At 48.6% G+C, this 17,218-nt stretch overlaps 1 protein-coding gene across 6 annotated transcripts in view; it reads right to left on the reverse strand.

Moving 5' to 3' along the window:
- The window catches only part of Btbd9 (BTB domain containing 9), a 357,021-nt gene that overhangs the window by 79,601 nt on the left and 260,202 nt on the right, over positions 1–17,218 (reverse strand). For all 6 annotated transcript variants that reach the window (XR_015644580.1, XR_015644579.1, NM_001434573.1 and 3 more), the window contains 1 exon segment: positions 5,967–6,156. Coding sequence is in view for 4 of the 6 variants with exons in the window: in NM_001434573.1 (NP_001421502.1) it covers positions 5,967–6,156 (190 nt within the window). In the remaining 2 variants the exon portion in view is untranslated.

Below are 17,218 nucleotides of genomic sequence, written 5' to 3' on the forward strand. Positions count from 1 at the left end.
GAGCATCTTCTCGGTCATCTGCAGGGCCAGGCCTTTCGCAGTTTCCTCACATACACTTAGGTCAACCACACTGAACAAATATGATGTCACATTTAGGTGACAGACAGAACTCCCTTTAGTTGCAGTAACACAAGAGCGTTGTCAGTGCCGTCAACGAGTCATGGAGCACACCCAGTGCTGTACCCAGAGCTAGAGACCAAGTCTGTCACAGCACTGAAGAAAACGTATATTAAAAAATCCCATTTTCAATTTGAGATTTTCTGTGATCCTCTATTTTCATACCTCCATACATAGAAAATATTTAAATAATTATAGACTGTTATTTGAGCCAAACGTCAATTTCTCTACCCGCCCTTATCGAATAAAACCTGCATTTAGAGGCATTAATAGGAGACAAAGTGTAATGGCCTCTGACTCCTCCTTTTCTCTTCTGTGCCGCTCCCTTAGGACACAGAGGATGAAGAATGCTCTGCCAGGGTGGTGAGTGGCAAAAAGGAGGAAAATATCAAAGGGGGTCTCGGGGCCCACCGCCTGAAGAGGTGGCCTCTGGGGGGCAGAACTGTCCAACAATGGAAGGGCAGTGAACCAGTATGGATCCAACTGTTGAGGGAAAGGAAAACAGGATTCAAGGAGGCCACAGCCACACGAGCGAGCCTTTCTTTCCACGCTTCCTTTTTCCTTCGCTACTGTTTTCACCCGTGTGCAATCACTGCGGGCACAAACCGCGCTTCAGTCGTCCTGTGCTAGATTATCTCGTACAGGGGGCAGACCTGTGCGTGGGGTTTTTCCCCCACTGAAAAATAAAGAGAGCTTCATCACAGACTGAAGAGGTGATGACAACCCACCAAGAATACCCTCTAGGGCTGGAGAGATGGCTCAGTGGTTAGGAGCATGGGCTGCTCTTCCAGAGGTCCTGAGTTCAATTCCCAGCAACCACATGGTGGCTCACAACCATCTGTAATGGGATCTGATGCCCTCTCTTCTGGTGTGACTGAAGACAGCTACAGTGTGCTCACTCACATACATAAAATAAATAAATTAAAATAACAAAGTGTATCCTCTGAGCTACCGCCTTCAGTCTTAACCGTGTCACATATGTATACACGTATATATTCCAACTGAGGACTCAGTGTTCTGGTGTCATTAACTCCTTAACCTGGGCTTATTCAGCTCCATCTATTGACACAAGACCTCCTTAGGCAGCCTATTTACTTACAGTTAAGTTTGTTATTTAAAGCACCAAGGGCATTTTACTTACACTACTCCATGTACATATCAATTACAAAACAGTTCTTTCCAAGCTAGTGTAAAACGGCTAATTTAGCTGATTCTCTTACTTTTAGGGTTCCAGTAGAGCCTGTCATCCGTTAGCTGGAGAAGCAGGCGGGCGGGTGTTCAGTGAGCTCAGTGCAGAATGTTCTCGGTTTCCCTCCCAGACCTGAGGACACTTTACACGGTCTCTCGATCGGCAAGCACCCAGATATCAGTCTTAAACTGGGTGAAGAGGACTATAAACTAAGGCACCACAGATCTGCTTGGTTGTTATGACTCTAGCCTGGGCTTGTATGTGATCAGGTCTCTGAAGATTTCCTGTTATTCAAATTTTAATGTTTTTAAAATGGCATGGAAATGATATAATTACTGCTCCATTACCTACTTTTAGGGCATATTCCAGGTGACTTCTCTTCCCCTAAAAGAAAGACTGGAAGCAAGGCCTTGGGGGGCGGTCTACCAGGCAACCCCTGGGAGCTGAAGCAGGAGGCAGGGCAGAGAAGGCACCTCAGGGGCCGTGCTGTCAGCCTCCGGCTCTTCCTCCTCTCCCAGGACAGGCCTGGGATGGAAGCCCGGGGTGAGAAGGAGGGGGTTCGGGGACTGGTGCTGAGTGCAGGGCACAGAGGCAGTAACAGATCCCCTCTTGGCTGTCACCCCCAAGTCTCCCAGGCCTTGCCTTCTGTTCTCGCTCCCTCCTCCGGTCCTTGGCCACTTCCCTGGGTCTCCAGGGTGCTTCCTTTATCATCCTCCATCTCTGCTCATGTCCCCTTCTTAGAGAACCTTCTCTGACCACTCACTCTGAACCAGGATGGCCTCCCTCCCCTCTGTTTCCTCCTCTTCCTCCCCTCCTCTGACTTCGAAGAACTTAGCATACTGTAAGCATGCTCATCTCCGGCTTGTCTCTGCCCTCAGTGCCAGCTCCGCGAGCGAGCACGCCAGTGCTCGGCCTGCTTCTCAGTGCAGTGTTCCTTAGCATCTATCACAAGATTTGATCCCCAGAAGAAAGCTGTTTGTTGAATGAATGAAAGAAAATGTGGATGTGGAAAGTGGAGACTGTCTCCCCAGCAGCCCTCCCCATGGTATGTCACAGGCATCTACCCATGCTCGGCATACCAGCAGGACTGGCGCCCAAGCACTCTCTCTGCCAGGAAACCTGGCTCTGCCCGCCCCTAGCCAAAGGGCAAGGAGAGAATGAAGGATCTTACCCATGGCACACTAAGAACCACATAAAGAATTACGAACACCAACAGTTAAGACCTTTGCCTGAGAAGTTACCAACTGAAAGGAGATGTGCATTTTCAAAGCTTATGGGATAGAGGGAGGTGGGTTTCTAGGCTCCCGGCTCTGCAGCCTCCTCTGTGTAGAGCAGGCCTCTGGGCTCTGTAACACTGGCCCTGTAGGTGGCTGCAGACACAGTGACTAGGAAAGTGAGTTAGTTACCATGAGCAATGGATGCTGTGGGTCAAATGCTGCTGACTAACGAACCCACGGCTGGTCAATGCCCATCCCCAGGGAAAGGGGCCACTGATCTAGTTTCCCATCAATAAACGTCTATCTGTACATCATCCGCTGTCACCAAAGCCTGCCAAGTTACCCAGTGCTGTCCATGGGCACTGGTGGCCAGCAAACCTCCCTCCCTTTCCTCTTAATAATGTCACAGAAGAGGCAAATTCAGTTCCTGACAACATGATGTTAGCTTCCCCGAGACGTGTCTCTCGGAACACTTGGCTAGTTATACCACAGCGGCTGGATGGATTTTCTTCTTGAAGAAACAATAGCGGGGCCTCAGGAAGTCAGAGGCACCACACTGTGCTGAGATACACCACTCTGCTCTGGTTCTGTGCCTGCTCATCGGCTCTCATCTGAGTCAGGAAGAACGAAATTGTTTGGAGGAACCATTTCCACTCCACACTTGACAAGACCAGGTGGGCCCGTTCTGCCTGCCCGGAGCCCTGGTAACACACTTTCCTTGAGACAGAGTCATAATTGGAATCTTCGGTAGGGCTGGAGGTCAGGGTGATCACACCCCCGGCCAAGCCCCTGTTTGTGTGAGCTATTCACCCTGGCAACCATCTAAGGGATCTGCTGGATCTAAAATTATACATTTCCTCTTAAACCTGCTGCAATCCCCTTCCGGCGGGGAGACTACGGGGAGACTACCTCAGGGCACACTCAACCTGAGAAAAACGTAACACTGGGCTGCCTCAGGCCTCATGCAGCAAGCAGGCAAGGCTGGGGGAGTCAATAAGGATACAACCATCAAAACTGATAGAGACGCAGACACCCAATAACGGTGTGGGTGCCCGACAGAGGTGCCAGTGCCCGATGGAGGTGTATGGGTTGGTTTTTCTCAAGGTGATCCAAACCTAGACACACCTGGGTAGAGGAAATCTTAATCCCATGGCGGGCAGTGCCATCCTTGGGCTGGTGATCTGGGGTGTATAAGAAAGCAGGCCGAGTAAGCCATGAGGAACAAGGCAAGAGGCAGCACCCTCTGTGGACTCTTTCCAGTTTCTGCCTCCAGGCTCCTGCCCAGATTTCCCTCAGTGAGGCAGTGTGACTCAAGAGTTTTAAGCTGAAATAAATAAATCCTTTATCCCCCACCCCAGTTGCTCTTAGTCATGGTATTTTATGTCACTAGAAACCCTCACTGAGCCAGACACAGGGGATGATGGGAGGCTGGGTCAGTATTTCCATAGTGGATTCAGGAACAACCAAGGGTAAAACAGGAGGAGATGAGCATGATGGGAGAGCAAAGGCACAGAGAGAAGGAGCACGGGACCTGCAGACTGACCACAGCAGCTCAGACGGCCTTAGGAGGACGAGACACCAGAGACCAACCAGGCGTAAAAGCTCTGCTGGGCTTGCCGCACCTGCCTTGGGGAAACAGTCACAAGTGGTGGGGAACAGGGTCGTAGTGGAGCAGGTAGAGAAGTAACACCACAGAGGCGTCACTCGGACACAGTGGGACACACAGACAGAGAATTCTGGGAGTTCTTAGGAGGCAGCATTGCTGGAACTTCGGGGCTGACCTCTGGGCAGTGGGGGGAGTAAGAGAGCGTGGCAAATCCAGGGAAGGCCTTGTGGGTTAGGCTCGCTGCAAAGATGTGTGGAGCACTGCACTAACAGTGACCCTGGGCAGATGCTGAGGCGAGGTGCGTGGGGCAGGCAGGAGGAGGGGATGGGATTTCATTCTAGCTGCCTTGGCCTGAGGTACACGGCACAATTAGATGCTAGGGTGGAGAGGAAGGGTGTCCGGTACTAGGTGAGCGAGTGGGACTCTGAAGCCATTAAGGGAGAGTGGACTGAGGCATTAGGTTGCCGAGTGCTTCCATCCTCACTGGGGAGAAGACTGATCCTCAGATTAGAAACGGCAGAACAAACAGAGAAAACTGAAGTCCCAACTAGGTGGGGGAGAGAGTCGAGTCAATTTAAATGATTTCAGGTCCTCTGGCTTAGACGAGTTCACCCCAAGCCTGCTATAAGAAATTGCAGATGTCATCTCAGAGACACGATTGGTAATCTTCAAGAAATTGTCGAGTGACGGTGGCAGAAGACAGAAGAAGGACAGCTGTTAGCACATTTGTGAGGACAGACTGATGGGAGATGCAGACAGTTTACATCATCCATGGCACATGTCCTAAGGATGCTTACTAGGTAGACGGCAGGACCACAGGAGTGAGTGCACACAGGTCAGGAAAGGCTCCATGGCTGCCTCTGCTCCATGGCTGCCTCTGTTCCCCTGTACTGGCTCTCCCTACAGACTCAGACAAGAGCAGGGGAGAGTGACCAAGTGTAGGAAAGCACCGTGAGGGGCAGGCACAACTGCAGCATCCCACCCTCGGCAGACTGAGGGGCAGACGTGCACTGCTCCTGTAAGAGTCCTTTAGAGGCGCCTGCCCTCAGATCCCAGGGAGATAAGCATGGGGTGGGGGATGGGAGAGCAGTGGACAGGACGGGAGGGGGACAGAGAGTGGGCTAGGAGGAAGAAGATACAAGGGGAGGGGACAGGATGGGAGGGAGAGAGCATGAGAGAAGAGGACAGGAAGATACAGGACAGGGGGTGAAGATGGGCAGACAGGGGACTCTGTGAGGGATAGCATCAGAGGCTTAAAACTTATAAAATCCCCTGAGTCAAGTTCCTTTCTTAAAACAAAATGGATCAAGAGGAAACTCAAATCAAAGGACACTAAGAAGACTGTCTAGAACCAGGCTTTGTATTTGGGTCTTTTTTGTTTATATACACAGTTGTTTACTGAAGCTGAAAATGGCTTTTTCCCCACATCACCTCTGAACATCACCCCGAGTCTCTCATCTACACACACTAAGGCTGCAGAAGGACTCCCCCTTCTCATCCAGTCCTCCCTCTTCTCAGTCTTTCCCTCCCTCTCATCCGGTCCTCCCCTCCCTCTCATCCAGTCTTCCCCTCCCTCTCATCCATTCCTCCTCTCCCTCTCATCCACTCCTCCCCCTCTCATCCAGTCCCGCCCCCCCATCCAGTCTCCTCCCCTCCACACTGACTTCAGGTCTACTTTTAGTGTAGCTCCCCACTAAGAAATCCAAGTGGACAGTGGGTACCACTGCCTGCCTCCACTGTTTATAATGAATGGCGGGGTTTGTTCTCCACAGCTGTCAGTGACTATGTGACTATGCACATCTTTGCTCTTTAACTAACAAATGCACTGAAGTCTTACCGTATTGAGCCAATCATGTATGGCTGTGCCAGCTGAACCACAATGGCGCCACTTCCCAGCTGGTGGCACGTGTAGCCAGAGTCCCAGTCATAATTCTTAGTGTCCCCATTCAGCAAGGCATTCCGGCTCCGACTGACGCCTTCAATCACACTGGCACAGTCAGCGATTGTTGCCACATTCTCCATGGGAGCTGTGAATCCAAAGCACAAGATCGGCCATTAGGATAAGAGGGGCCAAACACATCCTTATAGCACGCTCAGAACAGGACTGACTAATTAGCATCTCGAGTCAACAATAAAAAGGAACTAGAACATCGCGGTTATCTTTCAGATAAGAGTTTCCATGCCAAACAGTTAAACAACAAAATCTGAACTTCAGGCTCCAAACCATATGTAGCAATCCATTCTCAAGTATTTCGTTGTTAACATGATAACAGGATGTAGAAACGCGCTGCAAAGCCTGACTCGGTGAAAAACGATTCAGCAGTTCAGACGGGTTTTCACATGTGTCTCTGGGGCCTTGCACATTCCACACAGGTTTTCTGTCACTGGGCTCTGCCCTGACCAGCAACTGGGACCAATGAGCTACAGGCTCATACATGTCCAGTGGAAAACAATCCAGCAATTTAGACGCTGTAGCGCAGAACAGGGGCCCAGGACATGGACTTAGTGTCATTTCTGAACACACAGTTGGCTCTACTGTTTGCTGTTTGGTGCATGGCCACACAGGGGTCTCTTCCTTTGTTCAGGAGCTGCTGGGTCCGGAAAAAAACAGCAGCACGACTCTGAGTCTCTCTCTACTTCAAGTCCATACCAACCTGCTCATTTATAAAAATCAAGAGCTCCCACAAAACACCGGCTGTTCACTAGGATAGAGGCTCTCAAAACAGTAAGACATGTTGGAATAAAGACAGGGGCATGGGAAGGGAAGCCCTGGGCCAGGAGGCTCACACACTCTCCTCCTGTGATTATTTTCAATGGACACATCCTCAGGAGACAGCTCGGTGTTCCTAGTTGTTTCTGCTGACTCCAGAGTACATCAGTTTCCATCTACACTGTACTTTATTGCCTCAACATTTTGTCCTATGGTGATGCAACATGATCAGGCATGGACATTGGGGACTGTCACAGGCCACAGTGAGCAGGGCACCATGCTCGCTGAGAAACCAGGCCACGAGAGACATTCCCAGGTTGGCCTTATAGAAGAAGCCAAGCACAGAACCAATGGACACACACCATGGGTGCACACACAGAGCTACACACAGTGTCCTCTAATCCTGCCCACACTTCTCCTCAGGAAAGACTTTCGTAGAAGTCCAATAGCCACATGGTAGCCACCCCTACCCCCCACCTCTTGGGAGTATGACATCAAAACATTGTTGCCGCTCCTCATTCTCATTCCTAGTTTTTGGTCTAGATCAAAGCAAAGAGCCGAGGATGGCAGGAAGTGGGACAGAGAGGACAGGATCTGGGCCTGGAATCCGCTGGTGTCTGCCTCCTGTAAACCGCTATGGTGTGCAGATGGTACTTCAGACCTGTCTCCATCCTTAATATCCAGGACATAACTCTGGCTAACGTGACAACTGGAGGTGTAGAAAGTGGCCTTCCTGAGGGTGGGGAAGGCTGCTGGTTTCCCACTGCTGTGAGGCTGCAGTATCTAACCTTTTTAACCAAGTTCCTTATCCAAAGCCACACAGATCCCAAGTCATTTCCTTAAGAAAGTGAGGCATGAGCAGTCTCTGGGTCTTTATGTAGACAGAGAAGGGGACCTGTAGGGTCAGCAGGAGAGCTGCTATGTAAGTACCACCTTCTGTCCTTGGAACTTCTTTCATTGAAATGTGACCCAGGTACAGAAGGTCTGGTGACCCATGGTGAGGGATACTGAGTAACAATACAGACTACAGGGAGGCTCCAAAAGACGTAAAAGGTCTTTTATCTGTTTTTCATTTTTTTCAGATTATTATTTTTATTGTTTTAAAGCTATTTAAATTTTTTCATACAATACATTTTGTTCGTATTCTTTCTCCTCTCCCAAGTTAATCACACTCCAGGGCTGTGACAGGAAAGGTTTGTCCTGAGTGTCATTACTGGCTATACCAACATTTAGAGGTCACTTCTTACATTTCAGCAGAAAGTTCTTAGATAATTAATTCTTCTCCTAGAAATGCAAGCCCCAGCTTGCCTACCTGGCCTGACCAACACATAAGACCAAAATCCATTCTGCTGGGAAGAACTGGAGAGCGCTCCTACCTGGCTGCGACACAGGGACAGTGCACAGTGGCTCTCCCTGGGAATGGGCCACCCCCCTTTTAGAAGTTCATTACTGTCTTTCAGATGAGCCTGATACATTTATTAAAAACACCATCTGGATGGGACTCAGCTTTGTGCTATGTCTCCAGTCTTTCAGTCTCCTGCCTGATCCCACTGGAATTTCTGTCCCAATTTACGTCAGTTTGTTTACAAACCCAAGCTGCCAGAAGCCAGCATCTTGCGTCTGTCTCTGCCTGGGTCTCTGCTGCCGACCTCAGCTCCACTTCTATTACAGCAGCCTGTGCTAGGAGCAGGAGACAAGGGAAAGTGCCTGGGAAGAAATTACTTTTCCCCTCCATGCACACGGCAATTCTGCTCAGACAAATTTAATTTGCTGCTTCTGAATGCAAAAGTTGCATGTTAACAAAGTGTATACATTCTCAGTGTAGGAAGAATGGAGCTCCTGGACTGTGTGGGTGGCAGGAAAAGCCATTTGTAACCAGTTCACAGCTCCCGATCTCACAGAGCACCAGGGGTGACCAACAGCCTGCCAATCACTATCTATCTACACTATCTATCTATCCATCCATCCATCCACCCACCCACTTCTTTCTTTCTTTCTATCTATCTATCTATCTATCTATCTATCTATCTATCTATCTATCTACCTACCTACCTACCTACCTACCTATCTATCTTTAGGTTTTTCAAGAGAGGGTTTCTCTGTGTAGCCCTGGCTCTTCTGAAACTTGTTCTGTAGCCCAGAGTGGTCTTGAACTCACAGAGATCCACCTGCCTCTGCCTTCCAAGTGCTAGGATTGAAAGCATGTTCCACCATCTCCCAGCATGCCAGTAACTTTAATTCAGTTGTAATATATTTCTTAACAGTCATTGTCAGCTCACTAGGACATGACTTGAGGGACACTGTACTTAACAGCTGTACTTAACAGTAAGAATGACAATCTGTTATTTGGCTGTTTGCAGAGATAGTCTCCAGATATGGAAGAAAACTTGTTTTTTCATTTTTTTAAAGACTTAGCCATGTATTTTATGTACATGGGTGCTTAGTCTGATCCCATTATAGACAGTTGTAGGTGCTGGGAATTGAACTCAGGACCTCGGAAAGAGCAGCCAGTGCCCCCAACCCCTGAGCCACCTCTTTAGCCCTGAAAAAAAAATTCCCGAGGCCAACTTCTGTCACATAAAATAGCATGTGGCTCTTACAGACAGACAGTTATCCCCAGGCCCTGCGCTGTGGGGGCTTTACTTGCTGTTTTCCTGGTTATGAGATCACACAACTGCTTTCTAACAGGCCCCACTTACTCAGCAAACAAGTGCTTAATATCTCACAATAGATTTTTCTTGGAAGGTTTTCTAAGCCGAGTGCCAAGGTTTAGACACAAAGTACTTCCTGATTTAAAACACGAGGAAGGTTATTTTTAGCTCCTACCTATCCATCTCCCAGTCTCACTGCTGTTTGATTTTAAGGAGGCCAATAACCCTAGGCCCATCCCCAGGCTCATAAGAACTTGCTGCTGACTAGACAAGCTTCCAAGCCAACTGCAACGCACCCTTCGGCACCATTCTTCTGAAGGAAGGCGTGTGACAGCTGCTTGGTCTTAACAGTGTAACAGCTGTAAACGAACAATAGCTAATTAGGGAACAAGACCATCTTTCCTAAAAACTATCAAAACACAGCACAAATGTGTTTCTCAAGTATGCGTGGAATTACACTGAGTCCTGGTTTTGTCTATGGCAAGAGAAATCACTATAACCATGTGTTATCTGAGGAAAAAGTCATCGATCCCAAGTGGCGTGTGATCCATTGCCAAAGCTTCTACCAGGTTTCTCAGGGACAAGGATCCCACCTCCCCAAACATATAAACACAACCCAGAAAAATCCAGGGAGTAGCACTAACTTCCTAGTCCCTGCAGAGTAGCCCCGGGCCCCTACCCAGCCCCCATTCTCCTTTCTTCTTGGTTTTCCTCTCTTTTGGTGAGTGCCAACCCAAACATTCTGATCTCCTGTGCCAGTTCCCATCCTCACACTGCTATAGCCTTCACACCAGCACATCTGTCCACACTACACCCCACACGCTGCACTTCACACCACCACATCTGTCCACACTACACCCCACACGCTGCACTTCACACCACCACATCTGTCCACACTACACCCCACACGCTGCACTTCACACCACATCTGTCCACACTATACCATCACACTGCACTTCACACCACATCTGTCCACACTACACCCCACACGCTGCACTTCACACCACCACATCTGTCCACACTACACCCCACACGCTGCACTTCACACCACCACATCTGTCCACACTACACCCCACACTGCACTTCACACCAGCACATCTGTCCACACTACACCCTACACGCTGCACTTCACACCAGCACATCTGTCCACACCACACCCCACACTGCACTTCACACCAGCACATCTGTACACACTACACCCCACACGCTGCACTTCACACCAGCACATCTGTACACACTACACCCCACACGCTGCACTTCACACCACCACATCTGTCCACACCACACCCCACACACTGCACTTCACACTACATCTGTCCACACTACACCCCACACTGCACTTCACACCAGCACATCTGTACACACTACACCCCACACGCTGCACTTCACACCACCACATCTGTCCACACTACACCCCACACTGCACTTCACACCAGCACATCTGTACACACTACACCCCACACGCTGCACTTCACACCAGCACATCTGTCCACACTACACCCCACATACTGCACTTCACACCACATCTGTCCACACTACACCCCACACGCTGCACTTCACACCACCACATCTGTACACACTACACCACACACGCTGCACTTCACACCACATCTGTCCACACCACACCCCACACACTGCACTTCACACCACATCTGTCCACACCACACCCATCACACACTGTACTTTCACAATCATGATGGGCTCCATCCTGCCCAGCACAAGAGAGTCAAGAGCTCTCCAGTCTTCAAACGTGCTGAAGTCCTAGCTCTGAATGCTGCAGATCTGGAAGATAAGAACTCAGAGACGATATCTGGGCTAAGGACAGTGGACCTCAAATATACATGTTGACAGAGACCATCAATTTACTCTGTCCTCACACTGAAGCCTTTGAGAGCAAATACTTTGCTAACCTGCCATACCATCAACTCTACTGGAGTTTAAAGCTGATAAATTTTGCAAAAAACTTCAAGAATCGAGCACGAAATATTAAGTGGCAATGACCACTGCAGCATGGTCTAGGAGGGGCACACTCTGTAGGTGTGCCTTGAAACCCTGGACAAAGGTTATTTCCAGCTGTAAGAGACAGCCAGGCATCCAGCCCTGTGTCTGAACTCAGGCAATGTCTCAAGGCAGAGACACAATCCCCAGAGAAAGAGACTCCGCACTGAGAGTTATTCATACCACTGGTCTGGAAGAACTACTCAGCACACAGCAGTCACTGAAACTGCTTCTGCAAGTTCTGGAAACCTTCTCAAAGGGACGAGAGAAGCTGCACAGCTGTGGGTTCCTGCTGTGGGTTCCTGCTGTGGGTGTGCTGTTAGACTGTGCAGGGATTATTTTCCTTATGTTCTGAAAGATACTAAAACCAATGGATGTCCTTGTTTCATGTTTCTGGATTAAGCAGCTTGGAGATCACAATTTTGTGACCTGAGAGTAGAGATGCCATGTCAGGGTTGGGGAGTAGCTTTTTACCCTCCCCAGAGAACAAGAACATGCAAAAATCTCAGAAAAGCCCCCCAGATGTGGAAGTTTAATGCTTCTCTTGGAAAGTTATTATTATGTTTAACTACCCTTTAATAACCTGGTAGTCTGTCTCTAAGCTGGAGACCACATCTGGTTCTGAATTCAACAAGTTTAAGTTACATTGGCTCTAGGATCAGAAATAACCCTTGAGTCTCAAAATGTGAGAATGTTTAAATAGCATCAATGACTATATAATATTTAAGCTTTCACTAAAAGTGGTAGCAATGGTGAAGTATTCAAACATTACATGGACTCCTGACATTACAGAAGTCTCTCTGTATCTGTGCGAGGATGCTGTTCAAACTCCAGGCCAGCTTCCTGTACAGCCTTGAGGCCTAGAGAGAAGGCTGATGGTAACAGTGGGTTCTCAGAGGCTGGAGCCCCATTGGCCCTGAGTGGACCAGCAGAGGGATCTCAGGAGAGCACAACTGGCCTGAGGAGCAAGCATGTGGGTCAAGGAGGGAGTGCTGTTGACCACAGGGCTCTTTCATTAAGCCCCAGGGCATGGCCAAGGGAACAGCTGTCTCTCACGTTTTCAGCCCAGGCACTACCAGAGCCCTGGAGCTGAGGTTATGGTGCCATGGGCGGGAGCTCACTGGGACCATGCGCAATGTGGCTACCCAGCTTCCAGGCTGGCCTAGTGCATGCTGGGACAGCTGTGCTCACACCGCAGAAATGTTCAAGGTACCAGAAAATGCCATGCTGACCCCAGAGTTTACATGGCCTTCTGGAGCCATGCTTAATCCACACAGAGGAAATACATGATGCTATGGCCTGTGGAAATCTACAGTGCGATGTTAAGAAAGCTTCTCTAACATGGAGTAAAACGTACCTACCGCTGCTTTAGTTACGTTAGTAGCCTACAGTCAGTGCTCTAGAGTATACAAAATAAATACAGCATTTTAAAACGACATTCTAATCCTTTCACATGTTGGGAAGTTCTTGGTTCTGCACTCTAACCCTCATGCCCTCAGGCCACCATACTTCAGGCCTGAGGGAGAAATGGCAATGCCCCCCACCCCTCCTGCCCTGACACCTCACCCCTCAGCTATAGACACCCCCCAAAAAAACCTAACAGTGATTGTGAGTCCAATTTTCTAAGCAATCTTAGGGAAGCCATTTAACCATGTCTGACTCACTTCCCTACTGTATGAATGAGGAGGGCCATCCCTTTTCCTGTTGTGTAGCAAGGAGATCCATCCCTCTTTCTCCCCACCTTCTGGACACAAGCCACTCAGTCAGATGAGCTTGAGTTTCAGTTTCAAAGGAGCTCCTGATGTCGTCCTTCCCCAGTAACCAAGAGCCAGGTCTCCCCCCCCAAGGAATGATGGGTAGGCCTGAGACTTCAAGTCTGAGAATCACATGAGGAGATCTGAGTGCTCAGGAGTCCCCGCCTTGTGATTGTAAACGGATTGGGTAAAGGAAGGAAGAGCCAATAACAATTCTACTGACCTGCAAAAAACTATTAGCACCTGCTAGTGTAATATGCAGCCGGCAGTTTCAGAATAACCGAGAAAGCAGTTCCTTCTGGTCGATATTTGCTGGGGACAGCAATTTCTGACCTACTGAATCAGATCAAGATCATCTGAGTCATTAGAGCAAAGAGATGTCTTTGTGCTAACAGTCCAGGGCAGAGCAGTCTCTTTTCGTTAAACAAAAGCTTCTGACCAGAGCTGCCTTGCAGGCTGGTTCTGCTTTAAGGTTCCAAGAGCTATCAAAACGCAAGGAGTAAATCAAAACTCATTTAAAAAAACAAATCACAGCTGTAAGTGGGCTTATACTTTATCAGCAAGACTCTGAGCGAGCGACAAATGCCAGGTGGCTGTCCCACTCTTCCTGGGAGAAACAGGCGGGAGAAGAGAGGAGCAGAAAGGGAGAGGGGAGGAAAGGAAAGGTCCCTCAAGTATTTAGATGGTCTTCAAATGTTCACCATTTCCTTGGGGTGTGCTCGCTGCCAAGCTGACAGATGTTGCAGGAAACCTGTGCTGTTCTGAAGAAAGGCTAACCTTTCCAAAGTGGAAGGAGGCGGGAGGAAGCCCACGGCTTGGAGAAGAGATGACATTAAACTGGCCAGGAAAGCACCCGTGGCATGCTGGATCTGCAAGGTGCTGTGGTAGCCCTGCCACAGAGGACTGGCCTGGGAGACGACAGCTCATCCTCCTGCCACTTGCCTTGCTCAGAGTGCAAATTGGTTTTTCACCTCAGTATTAGAATGACCAAGGCAGTCCACGGGCTGCCTATAATGGTTTCAAACCATCATGATCTAAGTGACAAGTTACACAGCACTCCCCTGGGGAGTCCTAGATAGTCCACTTGCCTCTCCCCGAGACTCACGCCCACGTGCCTTTCTGTTCATTCTTCCTGTCGAACTTCATATATAACACACATGTGGGTGTGTATTTGTATGTGTACACATATACATACACATTATATACATACACACAGACAGACACGCATGTGCAAGCATGAGGGAGTAGGTTTTTCAGAGCAGACTTCACAATGGGGTACAAACTTGCATGGCTCTTCTGTGGACTAGATCCTTGACATTTCATGAAGAAAGTCACCCAACGGAGGGCTGAGGAGGCTGAGGACTAATTTACGATTTGAAGTGGACTTTGCCAAGCCTCGCCCATTCCAACCGAGCAGCAGCGAGCAGCACATGCTAGCTCTGAGGAGTCTGCTCAGTGCTCGCCCAGTGTCCACATGGTAGACCTGGCTGACCATGGCGCCTCCGTCCTCGTCCTGCAAAGGATGCCCCTCTTCTCTAGCTCTAAGCTCCAAGCCTCCTGCTCCAAACGCATAGGTTCTTGATCATCAGCGAGGCTGTTCATCATTTCCCTGTGCCCTAGTTTCACCCGATGTTTTGTCTGTTTCGCTGAGGGGTGACTCACCCTGTGTCTTCTTGTGGAAGGCAGGCAGATTAACTAATCTATCCATTTAGAGATTAACGGTAATGGGACACAAGGCAAATTATACCTCCGGCCTGAAAAACCTGCAATTGCGGAACCATTTCAGAGAAGAACACCTCCATTTATACCAATTATCTTGTTTATCAAAGACAATGGACTGCCGGCTGCAGGCAGAGAGGTTCAACGTGTGCGGGGAGGAATAATAGGGCCTCGGGAACCTGGAGGCTGATAGCCATTTGCCACTTCACTTGGGGAGGTGATGCTCACGCCGACTGTTGTATAACTTTCCCACATTCACTTGGAAATGTCAAAAGCAGGCAGTTAATTGTTTATTAGACAAAATGTCACATATGTAAAACACTCAGATCCGAAATTATTACAGTTGATCTTCCACAGAAATCCTGCCTTTCAGCTTTACGGCTTGTTTGCCAGTCTGGAGCTCGGTTTAATTGCCATTGTGTAGGCTGTGTGTGCCAGGCAGTTACTGTCTGAAGAATAATATTCTCTGCATGCGCTGTGTCTTCAGCCAGTTGAAAAATAAAAATAACATGATATGAAAATTACTATTATGGTTTAAAGTAATATGTCCTCAGAAGAGTGGGAGAAGCTGGAAGAGTGGTGCCATGAATTCCGATCATGTTCTGGCCGAGACTGAGTCCAGAGACTAATGATGCAAATCCAGACTGAATGGCTGACGTAGGCAGACTGTGAATACACTGTCCTGCTTTCTCAGCCGCTCCGTGTGGCGCTACTGTCACCTCTCGCCCCTGACCTCCGAGTGGCAGAGTCATCTACCTTCAGGAGTCAAGTCTCAGTGCCTGGCACATGTACACCGCCCAGAGCGGCTTCTGGACTGCCCACTATTCCAATCTTGCCAAACTTACCCTCTGCAGGCTTGTTATGTGTAAGCTCAAAGGGCTCAGTCTCCCTCTGGAGCTATACGAATCAGAAATACGGGAGCAGAACGACTCTAGAGAGAAAGGAAGTGGAAGGAGGAAATACCAGCAGCATGCTCCTAATGAAGGCCTGTCCAGGGAACAGGAGGGCATCTCCCTGCCCTATGTATCTGTCACAATGTATCTATCAGAACTCTTCTGGCTAAGATGACGGGAGACAACAGGTGCTGACTCCCATGCAGCTGCTGTGCAGCTGTTGGTTGGGTAGGCACAGAAGGAAAACACACCTGTACACTGTTCTGATCTTAACTACCACCAGGGTCAACTCAGTGCCCTGACCTGCAGGACTGTCAGGAGGGTGAAAAGATGCAACGTAAGGTATTAGCTGTCCAGCACTCAGTGGGACTATACAAAGTTTCATGGCTGCAAGATCCCAGCCATGAGAATACCGGGCGCCATAGTCATGTGCAGATCTTAATGTACAGGGTAAGAAAAGTGCAAACTGGATGATTCACAGCCCAGAACAGCTCTTAAAATCAGAACACACCCTGCGACTGTTAGCCTTATTATTATAAAAACAAACAAACAAACAAAACCAAAAAACTATGTGCACGTTAAGGAAATAGTTTACCACCCTAGAGCTATGGTTATAAAGAGAGGGCCCAAGAGTAGGGTTCAGGGAAGAACTACAAAAAGAGAAGGCCCCGACTAGGGCCTATACTTTATGATCTGAAGTTTGTAATCAATGGAGCTCTGACTTCAGGATTCTTACAAGGAACAGAACAACCCTCCCAACAGTGGCAAGATAAGGCTTTTCCTTTCCCCTTTGTTCTAGATGAGGAGTGTAAGGCTCAGAGACCTCTATTTTATGAGATAACTTTATTGATGGAGTCAGTTCTCATCAGTTACAAATGCATTCAATTCCAGACAAGTCTTGCCTATTATATAAAAACTCAACCACAGAGTGGAAATGGGATTTGGTTGATCTGGTCCTCAGAATGAAAGACATCATTCCATCCATCCATCTCTCCATCCTTCCTTCCTCCCTTTCTTTTGTCTAACTGTCAAGAATCCAGGCAGTATTAGAGCAATATGTGCACACCACACACACACACACACACACACACACACACACACACACACACACGTGCACACAACCCCATAGTCCCTTCTATTAAAGACAATATGAAGAAATATATAGTTACAGATGAAAACTATTCTAAGAGGAAGATTCTGGATCTCTGACCATCAAACAAAAGAGCTACTTGGTCCAGTGCTTACCCCAGCAGCACATACACAGGAACTGGGACAAACAGATCTGCCTGGCCCCTGCACAAAGACGACATGCAAATTCATCAGTGCTCCCTATTTTTTTCTGTCCAAGTTATATTTGGTTTCAA

Source organism: Rattus norvegicus, chromosome 20, assembly GCF_021556685.1.
Source record: "Rattus norvegicus strain SHRSP/BbbUtx chromosome 20, alternate assembly SHRSP_T2T, whole genome shotgun sequence".
In the NCBI taxonomy this organism is placed as follows: Eukaryota; Metazoa; Chordata; class Mammalia; order Rodentia; family Muridae; genus Rattus; species Rattus norvegicus.